The sequence below is a fragment of the Ambystoma mexicanum genome, chromosome 2p (genome assembly GCF_040938575.1).
Source record: "Ambystoma mexicanum isolate Mex_15411 chromosome 2p, UKY_AmexF1_1, whole genome shotgun sequence".
NCBI classification, from domain to species: domain Eukaryota; kingdom Metazoa; phylum Chordata; class Amphibia; order Caudata; family Ambystomatidae; genus Ambystoma; species Ambystoma mexicanum.
Genome location: NC_090923.1, coordinates 1,386,671,728 through 1,386,692,040, shown reverse-complemented (window position 1 = coordinate 1,386,692,040; position 20,313 = coordinate 1,386,671,728). Strand labels below are relative to the sequence as shown.

Genomic DNA, 20,313 nt, shown 5'->3' with positions numbered 1-20,313 from the left:
ACCCATTATGGCTCTTATTTTTTCAAGAAGGTCCATATATTATTGCTTGAGAAACAAGCTGTTTTGTATTTTGCTTCAGTGATCACTTATTGGAGTTTCCTTTTGTGTTTCTGATCTCTTGTGTTGTGCAGTATGTAGAGACTGCATGTTTTCTAGAGTCTGTATTTATTTGTTGACTGTTACTGCATAGTGTAATTTACATCTCATTGCTTTCACTTACTTGTATTCCAATTTCAGCAGTTAGTGTGAAAATCTTTTCTAAGTGATCATCAGTATTCATACTGCTTTCCTTAAAAGTTTTTCTACCTCTGTGGATGCTTTTATGTAATAATGGCGACTGCACATTAAGTTTTCTTTGCATGCTTTCACTATTTTTTAGGAGTGATGTAAGCACTTTTTCAAGCATCTCAAATATGTCTAGTGAGGTGATACTTGAGGTGCTAAGGTTAGATTTATCACCAGGATCATTTTCCTAATTCCTCTCTGCTTCCACTTTACTTTCTAAAGTTTTAGTCCACATTTAACTTACACTCTCCATCCTAATAGATATCATATTTCACATCATGTAGGTTAGTCTTATGGATCGTATTAGTTTTACTTCTCTCATCTGTGGTGGTGTGTACATGTTTGCTTGTGTAAAAACAAAGAATATGAGCGGGCACCGCTGATTTACTTTACTTTCGTATGATAGCTTGTAGCTTTCCTTGTGTGATTAATGATGAACCCAAGTGACCCAGTGGCACTACACTGGAAAAATACAGAACAGAAAAATGTGTCTGATGAAAAGCTTTCATCAGTCCTTGGTTCGCCAATGCTGTAGTAAAAACTGCTGAAACCTATCTCACTCTTTCAAATGATGCTTAGTGGAACAAATGATAAATGTTTGCTTGTGTGTCATTCCGTTTTTCTGCACCATTGCTTTCACTAATAGTGGGCATATTAGCAGTAGTCTTGTTTCAGTTTTCCTTTTCTTTATCGCCACTATAGTGTTCAGAATGTGTTGGTGCGCCAATTGGGAAGGGAGATTTGGGGGTAGCTGCTAATCCACATTCAGTATTTCTTTTTTTTATCATTGGGTCACTGTTTTGCACTGGTTCTACTAGCTTAAAAATAGGATTATCTCCATGTGCAGATGAATCACATATCTAATGATTTTCTCTTACCATGTCTGTCCCGATAGGGGTCTCATCACTAGATCTATTGCTAAGTAGATTATTTTCCTTTAACACAATTTTAACTCCATTTGATAGTTCTGACACATTTGTGGAAGGTATCTTATTGGCAACATGATTTGGAGTTTTACTATCATGCATAGTATATGGGAGACTAGTGACTAACATTTTTTCAAAGAGTATTGTTGTTATGCTTGGTAAGGTTTCACCAAGCTCATTTATAATATCATTCATAGCACTACTGCTTCATAATCATTAATTTCAGTAGCATTTGTATTTGCATTAACTTATGTGACATTCTCAATTCTGTTTTTTTTTTTTGTTTTTTTTTTATTTATTTGTTTTTGGTTTTAAAAAATAACCTTTACAAAAGAATAGTGCATTTCCTTAGATAAAATTACAAACGGTTCTCGGAAACCAGGGAATAACTAGAATACTGAGAGGCCAGTGAGTGTCGGCCAGGAAGCTCAGTAGGCTGTGTCATCTTTTGATACTTTGTTAGAATAGTAAGTTCCTCTGATACTTTTACTATCGCTGCAGTGAGCATGATTTCCTGGCCGGAGATCAGTCTGTTCCAGAATGCTTCTTGAATTAGGCTCTCTTCTCTGCTGACAAATCTCCTCAGAAAAGACACTCTTATGGCCCATGTGCCTTCGCACTCCAACAGTAGATGTTTCAAGGTTTGGAGGTTCGAAGTTTTACAGATTTCGCAGAATTTTATTGCCTTCTCTCCCTGGTTTCTTTGAGCCAATATTTGTCCTGTGTAGGCTAAATTCAGACGTAGTCTGAGAAAGCTGTTTCTTATCTCACGATCTGGGAATTTTTCCAGGTAACGTGGCATGGTTCCAAGTTTCCTGTCTACTATCAGGAAGGAGTTCGGTGATTTTAGGTTTCTAACTCTTGTGATTGTGTCGATCCAGTCAGCCATTTTTAGATTTTTTTTTACTTTCAAGGGGTTTTGTAGAAGAATTTCGGTTGTTAAATCAAGCTTATGCAGAATCTGTCCAATCTTCTCTTCTAGGCTCGATAGCTGGTTTGATTTTGCTTTCTTTTTTCATTATCAAGAGTGTCGGGTTCTAAATATATGGGCTCGCAGTTCTCATTACACTCAAATCGCATAATTCGGAGAAAAATAGTTTGCCATTTCGGCGGTGTCCTTAGTGGTGAGACAGCTCGATTTAGTGATAGTTTTTTGTACTCAGGTACTAGTTGCCCGCTTCGGTCTCTCAATCACAGCCTCTTTGATGTGGCACACGTTGTTCTTTGCTTTCTCGTGGGCTGGTAATGGATGTGAATTTGTTGTATTATCTTGGCGGACCTATTTCCGCTTCGGTCATGGTCCCGGGTTACAACCTTCATTTTTCTAAGAATATGTTTTAGTATTTCTGGACGGTCTATTACTTTTCTCAAGGTGTTTTCACAGCACTTTCTAGAAAACGTAGCTCAAACAAGGTATTGTTCCTGTTAACAGGATTTCCAGGTTATTTTACAAGATTTCCTAATCAGCCATCATGGTATCACCCAGCAATATGGTTGAGTATCTAAGCCACTCCAAGGAGCCGCTAGCTCCATAGGGTGCTGCCGTGCACCCAGGCCCTCAGCAAACAGCCAAACAGCACTTTCTGGTGCACTTCCCGAGTGCTCCAGCGCGGATGTTTCCGGCACCTGGTTCAAGTTGCTGCAGGGGGCGGGCCCTCTCAGTCATTTTATAGACAAAGTTGACAAGTCCTCACGGCAAACGGCAAGGTCCTCAGCACAAACAGCACTTCCTGGTGCACTTCCGGGTCTGCGCGTGCGGACGCCCTAGGTTCTTGATTCAAGCAGCTGCAGGGGCGGGGCCTCTCAATCTTATCTCCGCCACTCGATTTATCTGTTGGTATCCTCCTCGACAAGTCTTAATGTCTTTTTAAATAATCCAATGTGGATATCCCGCTGTCGGGTTCACTCTTAGTCAACACAGTGTTCATTGGGCATCATGCTTTGCACCATTCTGCAGGCATCCCTCCATCGGGTTCACTGTTGCCAATGTTACAGTTCTTCTTATTTTCTCACTGTGTGGGATTCGTTCCCCTTAGTTTTCCAATGGTTTGTCGGTCAAAGACTTTCGACTGTACAGAGGATTTTGCTAGACCCTTGTATGCCTATTTTGACATTTCCCTTGCAGCTTTCTTACAGCCTTCTGTCATGATTCCTGCCCCTCATGTCCCCAGCCCTCCAAGATGGAGCCAGGCCACGATCACCTACATGGCCCTCAAGGGCGTCTCCATCCCTCTAAAGACCCACTTGTGGCACCAGACTCACTCACTCCCATAGGATAACATTGGGGATTGGACTTGTAGTGCATTGATGGGGACAAGATGGATGCCCCCACATATTTCGGTTCCCAGAACTGCATGTGCAGTCTAGTCTTTTGGGTGTGGTTCAGCCCAGAGACACCTGGGATACCCAGAGACTATTTAAGCCACGCCCAGGCTGAGAAACATGTTTTGTGTTTTCTGCACCTGCAGCGCGACACTCACTGTGTTCGGATCGGTCTCCAGTAGGCCTGCATCTTTCTTCTGCGCTCAGCTCCTGCAAGAACAAGAACACCGTTGGGAACAGCCTTACCTTGCGGCGCTTCTGCCCATCATTCATCGCTCCTTCTGTTCTGCGGGCGGTGTCATTCCCATCCCGGCACGCCACTTCCTAAGGAAAAGGGAAAAAAACAGAAAAAAGGCATTAGTAAGCATTCAGCAAATCTTCGCTTATTTCTAAAGACTGTACGAGCTTCAAACGCTTACCTGAATCCCAGCCGCTCTGAGGGAACTCTATCTCCGGAACTTCTCATCCATCTGCAAGAGGGAAAAGACACTCCAGGTTAACGTGGAAACATCTAGAGGCGCTGCATACCGCGCTTACTCACCGCATTTCTTCTTCATAACTGGCATCCACACTGAAAACGTCACGGCACCTAAAAGATACAGAAAAATAACTCAGTTCAATACAAATACGAAAGGGTCGCATCACGCATCGCGCTCTCACTCACCTTCAGCGCTGCTCATCTCAGCAGCACGTGGCCATCCCCGGACGCCGGCCATCATCTAAGGAACGAAAGGAACGAAGTTAGAGAACTGTTCAAAAGACTCATTATACTTACCGTCGGACTCTTGCCAGTGAAGTAACTAGGCAGCAACGAGCCCGCATCGATCAACGCGCCCCTGCGCTGAAAGCAGGACTGAGAGCACACTTTCCAAGAAAACAAGGCCCAGTCTCCAATCGAGTAGACTCCAGGGAAGGGTTCGAGGTCGTAAGTGATCAGAACAGGCCGAGTGAAGTCCCCGTGGATACCAGGTGAGCATTACACCTTCTGGCTTTGGTAGTTTCAACAAACCGGTCCCTGTCAGAGTCTTTCGAATGAACGCCCACATGGCATCGGACCACTCTGCATCTGGACCTTATCTAGGCTTTCTTTAAAGTTCAAACCACACACACAAGTCCTTTGTTCACTAGTCCTTGCGTTCACAATATGTTGCTGATTGCAACCTCCAGCTCAACACAGTCCCATTTACTATAAGCTCTCTCTGACTCACCTGCTGTGCTGAACCCTCTGGCGTGTCTTGTCTGTGGAGTCAAGGATGGTACCACGTTAGCCAGCATGCCCCCCGCCTGACTGTCAGCGCGGTAGGCCCCCGTGTACTGTTGACATCTGCCATGCTACACACCAGCTGTATATCACAGTCTAATGATTCCTTTTGTGGAGGCTTTGCTGGTCTGGGTTGAAAATGGCAATGGCACTTCCCTCCTGGTCATCCTTTCTGGTCTTGCCGCCTTCCGCCTCAGTTTGAACTTCCAGTTTGCATTAGCTGCTGCCTCGTGTGGTTGGCCTTGCACAAAGCGTGCTTTGGCTTTTATCCCTGTGGGGAAGAGAAAGGGCCGTCAGGTGTGTGTAGTTGCTGTCAGTTGCCTGGCTTTGCCTGACCCTTGTGTGGGGACATGTCGGGTAAACGGCTCTGGTGTTAGTCTGTTGTTTGTCACAGTGTAGGAAAGTGTTTGTGTTGAAAAAGGGGGGGGTAGAGTTTCTAGGTATCCTACAGGGTAGGATGTGGAAAAGGTGTTACAGGGAAGGGGGTAGAGCGTCTCGACTGTCGGGGTCCCACCTCCACTCCCCGAAGAGCCCTCATCCAGGTGATCCTCCCCCACTGGTCCACCCCCAGGAACTGGATCCAATAGTGATGGCCATGTCCTGGCCACCTGGATGACAAATTCCTAGGGACTAGTAAGTGAGACACCTTCAGGTTTTCACAGGGCCCTCATCGAGTTCACGCAGGATAGCACACAATTCAAATTAGACAGTCCTAAAAATTGTTATTTATTTAGGCCTTTAAAACTCACAGAAAAATAAAACTAGCAGGTCTTACTATTATACAATACTCTGTAAATATATACAATCACCAGTATGTTCACTTAATATACTTCAAATAACTCAACCAAACAATGCAGGTAAGTAAAGCAGGTTTTAAGTAAGATTTGATATGCAGGAGCTAAAACCAGCTCCTGATTGTCAGGCATCACCTAGCAGGCAGGAGTAACCAGGAGTGAGTATGAAGCTCACTGCAAGTTTAACTTCCACATGTGATGCGCACTTTTCAGTTTTTCCCATTATGTTTGATTCATTATATTTAGATATGTTCTCATTCTTTTTTACAAACACTCATAGTTAATGTCACAACATATGCCTGTTTGTGCACCAGTTGGCCTTGGGAAGCCAAAAGTAGCTGCTGGTAGCTGTTGGCTTCAAGCTAACCAAGCCCCCCTAGGCTAAAGGCAGGAGCTAAATAGCACCCCGCAACTTCCAACCCTGTAGATAGATGCAGTACAAGTACAATATCTTTAAGAAGTCCAACTCCTACAATGAATAGGGCTTTGTACCCAAAAGTCACAGGGTCCAGCACAATGTTTCTCACAGGAATGAGTTTTCTTTAAAAATGATGCAATGGGCTTGTGGTGGTGATTACTTTCAAACAAATTAAACGTTCAACAACAATGTAGCCAAGGGTAGGTAAACTCTCTCCTTTCTTCCAGGCCGAAAGCTAACACAGGGGCAGGATGCCTGACCCAAGTTCGACAACCAAAGGTGACTGGAGGGGAGACGGGAGACAAAGGGACTTGTTCCCAATGGTATTCTAAGGAGTGCAGGAGGTCGGGGGGGACAGGCACACATATGCTTACTTAGCCCCCCTGACTCCCAGATGTCTTGATGGATCATCTGGGTGTTGCTGGGAGCTTGATCTTCCAACCTTTGTTCAGGTGAGAAGTGCCCGGGGTTGCAGGTTTGAGGATTCTTCTGGTCGGGTTCAAATGCAAGATGCAAGCCCTGTCGGCGAAGAAATGCAGAATCCAATGATTCAGACCTCTTCAGGACACAGGTTCTGGACTCTTAACGGCATTGGTTGTGGCAAGGTAGCCCACGAGATAGCTAGTCAGTCCACTGGGCAGTCCAGGGACACTTCCGAAGGCTATGAAGGGCTGGATCCTCGAAGGCATTGAGACTAGTTGTTCCCACTAATCCAGGGGCTAAAGCACCACTTAGGGTCTTCAGAGATCAGGCAGAGGAGCAGGCTTCACCAGGCCTGACACTGGAGAGTATACTGGGCCACGTAAGGAGTCGTCTTTGGGTCATCAATGGTCTGCTCTTCTTCGAGTGATTCCTGGCTCCAACGTAGATGTGAAGAACTAGCTGCATAAGTCATCCTCTTAGCCAAAATATGAGCTGCAAGGAAGTCCAAGCTCACCAATGGTAAGGATCTGCACCATTCAAACAGCCAGTAGTTGTCCAATCAGGGACACTTAGTTTCACATCCACCATAGTAGTAGACTTTCTGGCACCAGTGATGTGGACTGGGACTAGACAGTCCCAGCCACCTTCCTGGGCAACACAAAGGCTCAATAGCCAGCAAAAGCAGCAGCTTTCCCAAGCTAGTGCATGACCGTATAAGGACTTTCCTGACCTAAGAAGTCAGGAACAAGGCCAAACTACAATATGGCCAAAGAACAAGTGAACATCTTGTGGCACGTTAATTTTAGGGCACTATCCACATTTAGTAGCTATATGCGGTAAACACAAATATACACACCAAAAACAATGCAAAAGCAGTAAAAATTGTACTGATGCCCCCAGCTTGTCTTTAGGCACATATAAAAGTAACCAAAGGTCCCATGTGCAAGAAGATAGGGTGAAACAAATGTATCCCCCATTGCAATGCATTGTAAGAGGCAGTCTGCAATATAAAAATACGGCATAAACTCACCTCCCTAGCCTCACAGGGAAGCCCCCTCCGCACCCTTTGAAAGAAGACTAATTCCCTCGCTGTGTCACATTCCCCATAACAAGTGAGCAAAAGGCAAGGGAATTGAAGCTGAAGGGTTGACTTACTTTCAAAAAGTCAGGGCAGGATAAAAAAACAGAGCAAAAGAATGGGGATATGTAGGAAACTATGAAGGGAAAGTTACAAAAAGAAAATCTTTCCTAATATTAACTTTATGCAAGCTGAGGCCTTGTGCGATGACTGCCTCTTGGATTTACAGCCCTAGTTCAGGTCATTCTCTTTCAATTGCTGCTGCTGAATCTTTCCCTACTCGATTGCCACATTAGACGCTCAAGTCCCTTTTAAGACAATGTGATGAGCCCAATCATTACGCACTGGGGCATTGTGGGGTTAGTCAAGGGACGCTTTCCTCACCTTCCCTGGGCCCTAGCATCATCAGGCTAATGGCAGTACCTAGCCCTTATGGGAATACCACCATCCACCAACAAGGTTAGGCAAGGGACTTCATATTGCTGTATGGCATTTCAATGAAAGATATCTCGCGTCAAGCAAAATCAATTCCTCCATTTTAATATAAGCTATTTTCATTAAACCTTTTTGGGCCATTTCACTGCATTTTGGTGTTAATTTTTCTGTTTTAGTTATAATTCTCCCATTTGTATATTGTAAAACTGGAAAATGTCCTTACTCATTTTCCGCCCTACTGACCTCTCCCTTCCCTTTGCTTTTGTTTCTTATCTTGCCTTCTTCATTCTTACTACTTATTTGAATTCTTTTTGTATTTTAAGTTGCTTCCCTTTTACCCCCCCAATATTCACTGAGTTTTAAATTTAACTAGAGGTGTGCATTGAGATAGCTTCGCATTGAAATTGGCTTTAGTTGAAATGGATGAGGTGGATGGGGGGTTGGGGGGGGGGCACGCACCATAGAACCACTTGCTTTCTCTCTTGTCGTTAAAGTAACCTGGCATAGATACTTTATTGGAATAATTAGGTAGAAAGAACCGTGGATGTGTATATTGGGGGTAGGCATAACATTGCAAATATTTACCAAAAAACTATTTTATTTACATTAGAAACACTTGACTGGGTTGTACTCACATTGTTAGCTTATCTGTAAATTAATGTAAATTAATGTTTGAGATTGGCTTTTGGACGTTTAAGAATTTGGCCCTTCATGCCTCACTAGAATTAATTGTTTCTGATCTAGAGTGCTGAGTTGCTTCCCAGCTAGGTTTGTGCTTTAGAAATCGTATACATACATTGTCCACTTAAACCTCTTGAAAACCCAGCAGATGACTACACCAACATGGAATGGACAAGGAAGGGGAATCCAAGTCCATATGGTCTAGAAAGGTTGATGTAATCGTGGATTATCGTGCTCAACATTATTATTATTTGCAGCATACTCTCTTCCACTAGTCTGCCAATGGGTCATGTATGATGGGTCCATTCATAAGAAAGATGGTAAGTGGGTAGGAAGGCGACGGGAGAATACATTTTGTTCAGACGCTGCAAAATGCAGAAACATCTGTTTTATTGGCACCATGAAGGTGGAAGCTTAGTTCATGGCTCTACTTAAAATTGCAACATCTTAGAAAAGAGGTGATCAGGAGGCTATACCAAAAGGTGTACCTTGCTGTGAGGGAATGCTGGGCGCCCATGTCCTTCCCATTGAGAAGAGTGTCCTGAATCATTGCCTCCACTGCCTGAAGCATCTTCTTTATTTCAGCCTTCTGGAGATGATGTTGGAGTCCGCATTCACAGATATCAAGGAGTCCACCCCAGCAGCCTTGCCCAGCCACACACAGAATGTACTTAAACTTCTGCGACTACTCCAGGACTTTTTGTTCTCAGAAGGACACAACAACCAGACCCTCTGGAGTGAGAAGGTATGTGGTTTCAAAATATTCTGCCTTCAGTCTACATTTCTAATTCTTTTCTGAATCTCAGTTCTCCTTGTCTAAATCTCAGCAAGAGTGCTTCAACAAGGTAGCAATAATGCATATTAAAGTGCGGCGGTCACTGCACTATAGTCAAGGAGCGTAGTGAGTTACATAGGAAATCCAAAAAATGAATCGGTAATATCTTTTGACTCGTATGACGAATTTGGCAGACATTTTGCAGACAAAATTGTTCTCGCCTTACCCTAAAAAATAGCTATATCTCCCATGGGGCATTACAGGATGAGGCTTTTTAGAAATGGAAAAGCTGCCATCTTTTTTTTCCAATGCGAGTGATCGCTTTCTATACTCAAGGGTACACAAACAAAAAAAACGAAAAAGCACAAAAATGGCATTTGGAGGCAGAAAAAACAATGAAAAGGCATCAGGCTAGAGGTTGGTGGGGGGGCACCATGTGAAATGTGGGAGTTGGACGTGGGCTAGGGGCTGACTTTGCAGCACAAACGTTTTCCAGTAGCCACAGGTATTCAGTACCCTTGGCTACCCACAAAGAAGAGATTGAAAAATGAAAATGCGCTGCACGGTACAAGTGTTTAAGGGGGTATGGGTTGACGGCTGGGGAGGCAAATGTGAGTTGGTGGGATTGGGGGGTCCTTGCCATGAGCAGAGGGGAACTTGGTGAGTGAGTTGGGACCTAGGGGAACATGTTTTGTTGCAGTTTTTCCTGCAGCTATATGAAAACTACTGATAATCATGGCTATATGTAGCTGCAGTTATGACAAAATGTTAAAAAAACCTTAGTTAAAGTGCAATTAAGTTGCGCAGATTTAATGCAACATAATCCTTGAAATTTAGTGGATGTGGAAGTCATGACCAGCTTCACTCTTCACATCAGGGGGGGGGGTGTGTGTGTGTGTGTGTGTGTGTGTGTGTGTGTGTGTGTCAAAATTAATATAACCCAATCTAGTTTTTCCCAGGAAAAGCATGCGCCCACCAACTAGTGTTCACCTTAACTCCTTATCTTAATTTACTGCAAAATAGTTTAGCGTGTTTCCTCCTTGTAACAAAGCTTAATAACTCAAAAATGAGTGTCTCGTCACGCTGTGCTCCTACCACTCTACTCCAGATAGCGTCCCATGCTGAATTCTCACATCCTGTTCCTTCTCATCGTCTCTCGCCTGAAGGAGCCCCAGCATCAAGAACCTGCTCACGGAGTCTAAAGATATGAAAGGTAGTTGTAGCACCCTATGATTCGTTCTATACTGCCTGGAAGTTCCAATTCAGGTGGGGTTCCTCCCTCCATCTTGGTTCGGAAAAGAATGCAGCTACTGTGTTAACAGCCAAGAAAAAGACACTCACCTAGGTCCCCATTACTTATTGCTAATCCATGCAACCAGATTTCAAAGAAACAGTTCAAGGCCTTGACATTCCCAAAGAGAGACGGTTCCCCATCCCATGTATGACAGCTAGAAGCCTGCATGACCCAACATCGGCATTGTATAAAAACAATGTGATACCTCCTTACGTTTGGGAAGTCATTATAGAAACTTCTATAATGTTCCTCGTTTTATCAACAGCTGCTATAAGAGGGATGGGAAGTGATTGAAGAATTTTGATCATGCAAAACAAATCCAATTTAATTTTCCACCATGTTTATTAGGCAATCTGTCAATATCCCTTCCAGGGCGTTTGCAGATAAAGGTGAGTCCTGAGTGCTTACATGTGTAACTATGGCAGAGCAAGTTTGCGTTGTCAACAGGCCAGGAAGTAATCTGTTATGTTGCTCCATAAAATCATCAATGGTATACTTTGGATTTATTTTCCATAGATTTATTTATGGAATGCTAAATTAAGATTCTTTGCAATGGGGCAAACTCTGTATGGCTAATTGTATGTTTTTTTTTACTGTTTTGTTGTTCAATGGCAACCTTACTTGCCACAGTCCCACTTTCATTATCCCATTTGTACAAATTATGACCCACTTGATTTGTTTTAATAGCATACTTTTCTTTTTTGATAGCTAATCAAGTGCTATTCCTTTCTTATTTACCTGCCTAGATCTTTGAAGGTATTAACAGCTTGCTGGACAAGTTAGGAGTGTGGCATCACTTGTCCAATGGGACATCTGATCTGAAAGAGATGGCTCAGATCGGTGTGAGGATTATTATTGGGTACATCATGCTTGAGGACACACAGGTAAGAGATGTTTGTTGCTTGAGGAAGGAGGGTCATAACTGTTCTGTGTCTCTGAAACCCTTGCAATGCTGAAAGAGAGGTGTGTGGACCTCTTTCTTTTTTACAGTGCCTTGATGATGTCGCTGCAGGGTGTAACCAAAGTATTTGTACACTAGCATGACTTTAAAAGATCAGAAAATAGTGGCTGGGTAATACCGAAAAACGCCCTGTATCAACCACTTCCTCGAGGGTTTAGCTTCTTCTGTGCAGCCTTCGTTTAGACCCTCAGTAGCAGCCGATCACCTTATTGGGAAGAGGCAGCTGTCACTGGTTCAGTTTACCAAAAGATTGCTTTTCTGGCTACACCAGGAAAACACAACGCACACAACAGGTTAAGAACATGGATAAAGTAAGTCCAAACCTTGAATGATAAACTCCCTAAATCTTGACTGTCTATACTCTCCTTAACAAGCCCCAAATTCCCATTTTTGTCCTGCATCAATCCTGATTTTCTACACACCCTTTTTAGTACTATTTGATATTGGGAAGGGGGAAACCTACCATAGAGCCATCCCCACCAATTTCCTAACCACATCACTACCTATAATCACATGATTAGAAAATAGTCCCCATACAGCCTGCCTTCTGATTACTCATCTCCATCTGCCCCTTTGTTTTTAACCCCATCCGTTTCCCTCCGCCCCACCTTAAAATTCCTCCTTCCCCCAATCTCTTGTTCTGTTTACCCTGCTTATCCCTCTGCCATGACTGTGGCCAATTGACTCTGCACGTGGCCATAAAATTAACCAAATGCTCTTTGGCATTTAAAACATGTTTACTAAACTTGGTGTTTGTGCATCTACTTTTGATTTGATTTTGAAACCACATGGGTCCCTTTCAAAGGGACGTGTGTGTTCTAGCCCTTTAGCTGTGAAATGACAATCACAGTCCTGTGAATGCTGTTTCACCACTAAAAGACTAGGCAACACGAGTCCTTTTCAAAGGGACGTGTATGGTTTAGTGGTGAAGGGTTAGCCTCTTCAGCCACGCTATTTGGGTTTGAGTCCCAATCTGTTTTTTCTGGTGCATCAAATATTTTTCAAAACAAAATGTGATGCATCCCAAAAAACAAAAAAAGATAGACTGGGTTTTGAACTTGGGTCGCATGACTGAAGGAGCTAACCCCACTGGATCACGCAAATCTCTTTGAAAGAACAAGGCAAACATGCCCTGTTAAATAAACAGGACGTATATGCCTCATTCAATGGACAGACAGTCCTCCAAATGCCACCCTAATACAGCAAAAAAATGCTTTTCAGCTAAATATTGCTGAAAAGGGTTTGTTTGCTGTATTAGGATGGCATTCATAGGACTGCCAGTCCTGTAAACATGTGTTTTAATGTTCTGTTCTAAAGTAGTAACAAGGGCAAGCTCCCAGTAGGGGGCTTGTGCTTGATTACCTCTGCAAGAACATTGAATTAAAAAAACAGATGGAGGCCGGTTTCTGTATAAAAATAGATGCCTCCAAGTTGTTTAAAATCATGACTTTAGAGCAAATTGGTTGATCATTTTACATAGTAACTATTTTTTACTATGGCCAATATTTGAAAACATTTTAAGCCGAATAACATTCGGAATTAGAAATTACGAAAGTGATGCTGCTCAACTTGACAATGCAGTTTACCTAGATACTTATCGGAGGAAACAGTCCTCCCACCCAACACATCATTCATAAGAGACACTTTGTACCGGAGACTGAGAGTGATACAGGGGAGAGACGAGAAGAAATGTTTTGAGAAGCTTTATGAACCAAGTGTTTTTGCCATTCACCATTTAAATGGAATCCGAGTTGTGTGCTCTGTGAAGTCCACTTACCTTTGTTACAGTTGGAATTTTTAGTCAGCACCTTGTAGGTAGAGTAAGAGCTGGGAAAGTTTTGAAAATGTCGATCTCTAACAGTGTTTCAGTACATTATTATTTAGTTCCAGTGACCAAACCCTTTGCAGGTCTGTTGAGGAGTTGGATTATGGAGCCAGCAGTGTTACACGAGCAGGAAGCGTAGTCTCGGGTCTCAAACGTGGCATGGACAGGCACAGATAAGCCAACGTTGGCCTGCAGCATCCAATTAAATACTATGGTAACTAACAAGCACAGAAACACTCTTGTATGAGGAAGTCTGAAAGAAAAGCGTAAGAACTTAAAAGAATTTCTCTGCTTCGTTGACGAATCCCAGGATATCGTCCCTGCTTCCCTGGGGGAGAGCTCCTTCCCATGAGGCCAGGGAGGTGAGACCACTACCCGATAGTCCCCCTGGGGATGGTACTCAGCGGGAGGATCGCATGGGGAGGGATTCCCCTTATGGGAACAAGGACAACTATCGAGGGATAACGCAGTATTCCCAGACTCTATTAACCCCTCCCTCTACCTCTTGTCTTACACAGACTCCTTCAAGACCCCACACTTCAATATGTGTAGTCCAGGTAGAAAGTCCTACTTGTACTGAGACGAGGGAGAAACGCAGAACTATGAAGATCACTATGAGAAATAACTATGGTGAGTGGTGTAGTTGCTCAGGACAAACCTGCGAAAGTCACATCTTAAATAGAAATGACGGACAATCCTGGAGGAACTGGGAGGTTCAAAGGCGAGAGGAGAAGAGGGCAGGAGAGCACAAACCGAGATGCTTTCCCGCAGGCAGAGGCATCCCGGGAAGATTTGCCGTGGACAGACCGGCAGACCAAGAGGCCACGGGCAACCAGCCGAGCAAGGACGCTAGTGTTAGGGGAGTTTTCCTAACACATGGTAGCATGACTTTAGTAAGCTATCCCAGTGGTTTGTAGATCTCCAACTCTTAGTAAAAGTCTGTACTAACTCAGGGCCTTGGTACCGTGGCAGAGCAGCAAGGCTTATTTTAAGAGGTAGATGTGAGCTGAAGGTAAGTACACAGAACCTTAGTTAGACATGCACACCAAAGAAACTGTTACACGTATAATTTATATAAAATTATATAAAATTATATATTTATATTTCTGAGGCTTGTGGAATCTGCTTAGATCACATGCTGTGCATAGGCCGACATCTAGTGGAAGCTGCGGAGTATTACAGTTTGTTTTTCGAAACTCGAAAATGGGCGTCGACACAGGCGTGCCAGTAATACTATCCCTAGTGTGACGTCCACTGTACCCAAGATCCCTCACGCGTCTAGGATCCTCAGATTGTTTTTTTCCGCCATACTGGTCGGAAGCATCTTGCGGAGTCCCCTGGCCTTAGCCATACTTTTGCTAATTATTGAAGTTTAAAATTATTTATTGACATCCTTCCCCACCCCAACGTCGACCCTCGACGACGGCTGGAGAAGACATCGACCGTCGGCTGCTGCACGACGGATCTGGGCCTCGGAAGGCCGCTGGCCTCGACCCGGGCCTAGTAGGCCGCTGGCCTCGGCCCTGCAAGTAGGGAGAGTGGGGGGTGGTACATACTCTTCACTCTTGGTATATAGGTACACCTTATATATTTCCTACACTTACCAGCCCGCTGCCTCAAGGTGCGTATGGAGGGTACCCCTTTCCAATTCTGCCCCAAGTGCAACCGCAAATACCCTTGGGTCGACAGGCACGCCACGTGCAATCTCTGCTTGCCAAGGGACCACCCCGAAGCGAACTGCAGAGCGTGTAGTAGGTTTAAGCCTAAGACACTTAAGGACCGTTCGACAAAGCGTTGGGCCCACCGCGCCAGGCAGGCGGCCATGGCAGCGGAGGGCGCCTTCAGCGATGGCAGCGACGCCGTACTTTCGGACGGCGAGGGCATTACGGCGTCGAAAGACTGCCGAGCGCAGGTCCCCGACCTCGGAAGGTTGTCCGGCAGGGCGGCTATGGGGAAGACCCCCGGCGACGCAAGCGCTACACACCCTACACACACTAAACACACTAAGCCCAACCGAACCTCGACGACGTCGATTTCTCGGAAAGAGGCACAGATAGAACGGTCCGACTCGGTGTCCTCTGGGCGCTCTCGATCGAGATCGCCTCATGACGCAAGGCAATCATCCACTCTTGCCAAGAGTGCCTCGCTCCCTAGATTAACGGAAGTTCGATCGTCGGAAGACGAAGACGACTTCCACCCCCAGGCCGCGCTCCAGGAGACCGAGGCCGCAGTTAACACCAGCGAGGCCCCACGCTCGAAACAAGATACCTCTCCCGACCCTCGACGCCAGGCGTCGAAAGTCTCTGGGGCCTCCAAGGGGCAGGGAAAACATTTTTCCACGCACGGGGAGGGGGGGAAACAGCGGACAGCACAGCCTTCCACTCCTGTAAGACCATCCTTCCACCCTAAGCAGACAGACACACATAAATCTACTGGGACATCAACATCCAGCAAGGGTACCCTTGATAAGTCCTCTAAGTTGCCTACTAAAGTCATACCCTGTTCCAAAGAATGGTCCAGTGAAGACATAGACAGGGTCATGTCAAGGATGTCTTCCTTAGCTGATTTTTATGACAAAAACCCAGAACATTTCCTTTCGTATGACCCTCAGGGGGCCACACCGTCAGGCTCCTCAGATCCTATCGCCCTAAGTAAAAAGGCCCGGTTCGAAAGACCTGAACCCTTCGAGGTGCAGCCTTACTCTACTCCATACTCTACTCCACACCCCAGATACCAAGGACAGCCTTTCCCTGAAGGGGACCAGGAGTTTACAATTATGGAGGAACAAACCGGGACTGAATACTATGCGGATGATGAGGACCTGGAGGAGGTAGAAGATGAGCAGGAAATTTACAGAGTAGATTCCCCGGTAGAGAGCGAAGCCCCAGTTACCGACTCGCCAGTTGATAACCAGCCCCTCCTTAATGAAGTTCTCGCTCGCGCAGCAGAACATTTTCACATCGACACCCACGGTGTACAGGAGGAAAGGGACTTCGCAGAAGAGTTGGTGGGAGAGAGGAGGCCGGTCGCTCAGACAATCCCTATCCTTAAATCCATCCAACGTAGAATAGATCCATCCCTGGTGAATCCTAACCTCACCAGAGCCGTCAACCCCAGAGTCGAAAAACTTTTTCGGGCAGCCCAGTTTGACCCTCTTTATATAAGAGGACATCTTAAACCAGACTCCCTAGTGGTTACCAACACTCGGAAGAGGGCTCGGACACCCTTATCGTCGTCAGAAGCTCCTCCCGACAAGGAGAGCAAAAGACTGTACGGGTTTGGCAGGAAGGTAGCCTCAACGTCCGCCTACCAAGCAAGGATCGCAAACTCCACCACCCTGTTGGCAAGTTACAACTGCCATCAATGGGAAGAGGTCGCGGCGCTCATAGCCTCTGCTCCTGAACCGTTAAAGGGCCAGTTGGCTCGGATCTCGGCAGAAGGGAGAGCCGTGTCTGGTTGCATATTAAAAGCAACTTTCGACGCCGCGGACAACGCAGGAAGATTGATGGCAGAAGGTACTGTTATCAAGAGACATGCGTGGTTACGGCAGTCGGGGTTCAAAACAGAAACCCAGGCTTCATTAATAGACAAGCCGGTGGAACCCGATCTATTGTTTGGGAAAGCGGTCGAAGATGCACTTAAGAATGCCAAGGACGAGTACGAGACTCTCAAATCCCTTGGCCAGCTTACCAACAAACCCCCTAACCAGAGGGGGAACAGTAATTTTCGTCGCCCACGAGGCCAAAATTCACAAAGACCGAAACACGTGTCTGGGGTTTCTGTTGGTACTCTTGTTCAGAGGAGAATTGCCTCGCATTTCGGTGCTGGACTGCCCCAGGGCAGGACAAAGACTGATATGTTTGGGATATTTCTTCTCTGTGAAAAGATAGTGAGCTAAAGACTCTGGGTAAGTCTCTCGTAACCAGGACTAATGTCTGGCAGAGAGACTCCCAGGACCCCCCTTGTTAAATCTGCAAAATTCACAAAGAGGCAACTATGCCCAAGGACAGGGTACACAATGGAACAACAACCAGCAGTCTACCCAAAGTTACGGCAGGGGTAACAAGAGAGGTCGTGGAAGAGGCAGAGGCAGCCCCAACAAGGGAGGGGGCACGCCTCCACCAAAGCAGTGACGCTCAGTTCAGGGTCCCTTCTCACGCAACCCCAGTAGGGGGACGCATTTCCAACTTCACCCAGGCTTGGGAAGGGATCACCTCAGACAGATGGGTGCTGTCAACAGTGTCCACAGGATATTGTATAGAATTACTGCAGCGTCCCCGGAACCACCCTCCACGACAAAGAATACACTCCTTAGAACATCAGAAGATCCTTCTCGAGGAGATCGCCATTCTGCTAGAAAAGGACGCGATAGAACTCGTCCCAGGACACCAGGTAAACAAGGGTATCTATTCAACTTACTTCCTTGTGCCAAAGAAAGATTTGACAATGCGCCCAGTATTGGACTTACGGCCTGCCAACAAGTATGTCAAGCCCCAAAAATTCCGTATGACCACGCTACAAGAGGTAATCCCCCTCCTAAAAAAGGGGGAGTACATGGCAACCTTGGATATGAAAGATGCTTATTTTCATATTTCCATGCTCCCAGCTCACAGAAAATACTTGCGCTTCAAGGTAGACAGTCGCCACTACCAATTCAAGGTACTGCCCTTCGGGATAGCTTCAGCACCAAGGGTATTCACCAAGGTACTGGCGGTGGCAGCTGCACACCTACGCAGGGAGGCAATCCCAGTGTACCCTTATCTGGACGACTGGCTCATAACGGGGGAAACCCCAGGAATTTGCAGGTCAAACATTCAGAGGACTATCGACCTCCTCCACGAATTAGGCTTCTCTATCAACGAGAAGAAGTCAAGTCTGGTGCCAAGCACGTCAAAACAGTTCCTAGGAGCAATCCTAGATACTCAGAAAGGGTTGACCTTCCCTTCGGAAGAGAGAATTCGGAATATACTACTGCAGATTCCACATTATCAGTCAGGTCAACAAATAACGGTACGCAAAGCAATGCGGTTACTGGGCATGATGGCGTCATGCATTTACCTGGTCCCCCACGCGCGTCTGCGCATGCGTCCCATGCAGGAATGGTTGGCGAAACAGTGGTCTCAGGCAAGTGGTCAGTGGGACGATCTAGTGGTCGTTTCGCCAACACTCGTACAGAGCTTACACTGGTGGACAAGAGAGAATCTCGCAAGGGGAAAACCCTTTTACGATCCCGAAGTACAAGCAGTGGTGACTACAGATGCATGCCTGACTGGGTGGGGAGCTCACCATCTCCACCACACAGCTCAGGGTCTCTGGTCTCACTCAGTAGCCAAGAACCACATCAACCTGCTGGAGCTTCTGGCAGTATTCCGAGCGCTTCGGGCGTTCGAGCCCCATCTGCTAAACTTGTCGGTGCAGATCCGGACGGACAGCACGACAGCCATGTTCTATCTGAACAAACAAGGAGGGACTCGTTCGCCAAATCTGTCCAAGCTTGCCCAGAAAATCTGGATATGGGCACTCAGACGGAACATCTTCCTGTCATCACAACATGTTCCAGGGGAGCTCAATTCCCTAGCGGATGCCCTAAGCAGAGACTCCCTCCCAGAAGAACACGAATGGGTCCTTCACAGAGATATCGTAGAGGATCTCTTCTCTCAGTGGGGTTTCCCCACTATAGACCTATTCGCCACAAGCGAAAACAAACAATGCCCAGGATTTGCATCCAGGTTCCCCCAGCCAGACTCCCAAGGGAACGCCCTGTGGATGAACTGGTCAGGGATGTTTGCGTACGCTTTTCCACCAACTCCTCTCATCAGGAAGGTGGTGTACAAGATGAACAAGGAATCGATGACGCTCATCCTAGTTGCTCCCATGTGGGCGAGACAACCATGGTTTCCACACCTACGCAGGATGGCGGTGTGCGAGCCCATCAAACTCCCAGCCTGGTACAACCTACTGTCCCAGCAACAAGGTCAAACAGTGCACCAGGAACCCAACTCAATGAACCTGGCAGCATGGCTCCGGAAAGTCATAAAGTTTGGGCATCTCAATTTACCACAGAGGTGTATGGACATCCTAAAAGAATCCAGGAAACCAAACACAAGGCACTGTTACTTTGACAAGTGGAAGAGATTTGTTATTTGGTGCCAGAATAAACAAATCAACCCAGTTGATTGCACTCCTTCCAACGTTGTAACATACATGCTCCACCTGCTGGACGCAGGTTTGGTTTTTAACTCTCTGAAAGTACACCTGGCAGCCCTCTCGGCTTACACCACATCCCATAACAAGGTATCGTGGTGGAAAGTACCAGTAGTTAAAGCCTTCATGGAAGGAGTAAAGAGACTTCACCCTCCTATTTCGAACCCATCGCCAGGATGGGACCTCAATGTGGTGCTAGCTAAGCTCATGGGCCCCCCTTTCGAACCCATGCATAAAAGTAGTCTCAAACATCTGACTTATAAAACGGCCTTCTTAGTAGCCATTACCTCTATAAGAAGGGTCAGTGAAATTCAGGCTCTGTCAGTGCAGGATCCTTTCTTTACTATCCACAAAGACAAACTGGTTTTACGCACACACCCTAGGTTCTCACCTAAATTTATATCTAAATTCCATGTAAACCAGTCCATCGAGCTTCCGGCTTTCTTCCAGAACCCGCAAAGCTCGGCTGAGGTGAAACTACACACCCTAGATGTGCATAGGGCGGTCCTCTACTATGTAAACAAAACCAGACCGCTAAGGAAAACAGATCAACTGTTTGTCTCCGTAGCTACAGGCAGAGAGGGAGATCGCGTCTCTAAGGGCGCTATCTCGAAGTGGATTATCAACTGTA

The 20,313-nt window shown here is 45.8% G+C and overlaps 1 protein-coding gene across 4 annotated transcripts in view; it reads left to right on the top strand.

The window, feature by feature from the left end:
- NBEAL2 (neurobeachin like 2) overlaps positions 1-20,313 on the top strand; it is a 1,179,347-nt gene that overhangs the window by 801,285 nt on the left and 357,749 nt on the right. For all 4 annotated transcript variants that reach the window (XM_069645798.1, XM_069645800.1, XM_069645799.1 and 1 more), the window contains 2 exons: positions 9,209-9,368; positions 11,439-11,576. In XM_069645798.1, coding sequence (XP_069501899.1) covers positions 9,209-9,368; positions 11,439-11,576 — 298 coding nt within the window. The remainder of the gene's footprint in view (positions 1-9,208; positions 9,369-11,438; positions 11,577-20,313) is intronic.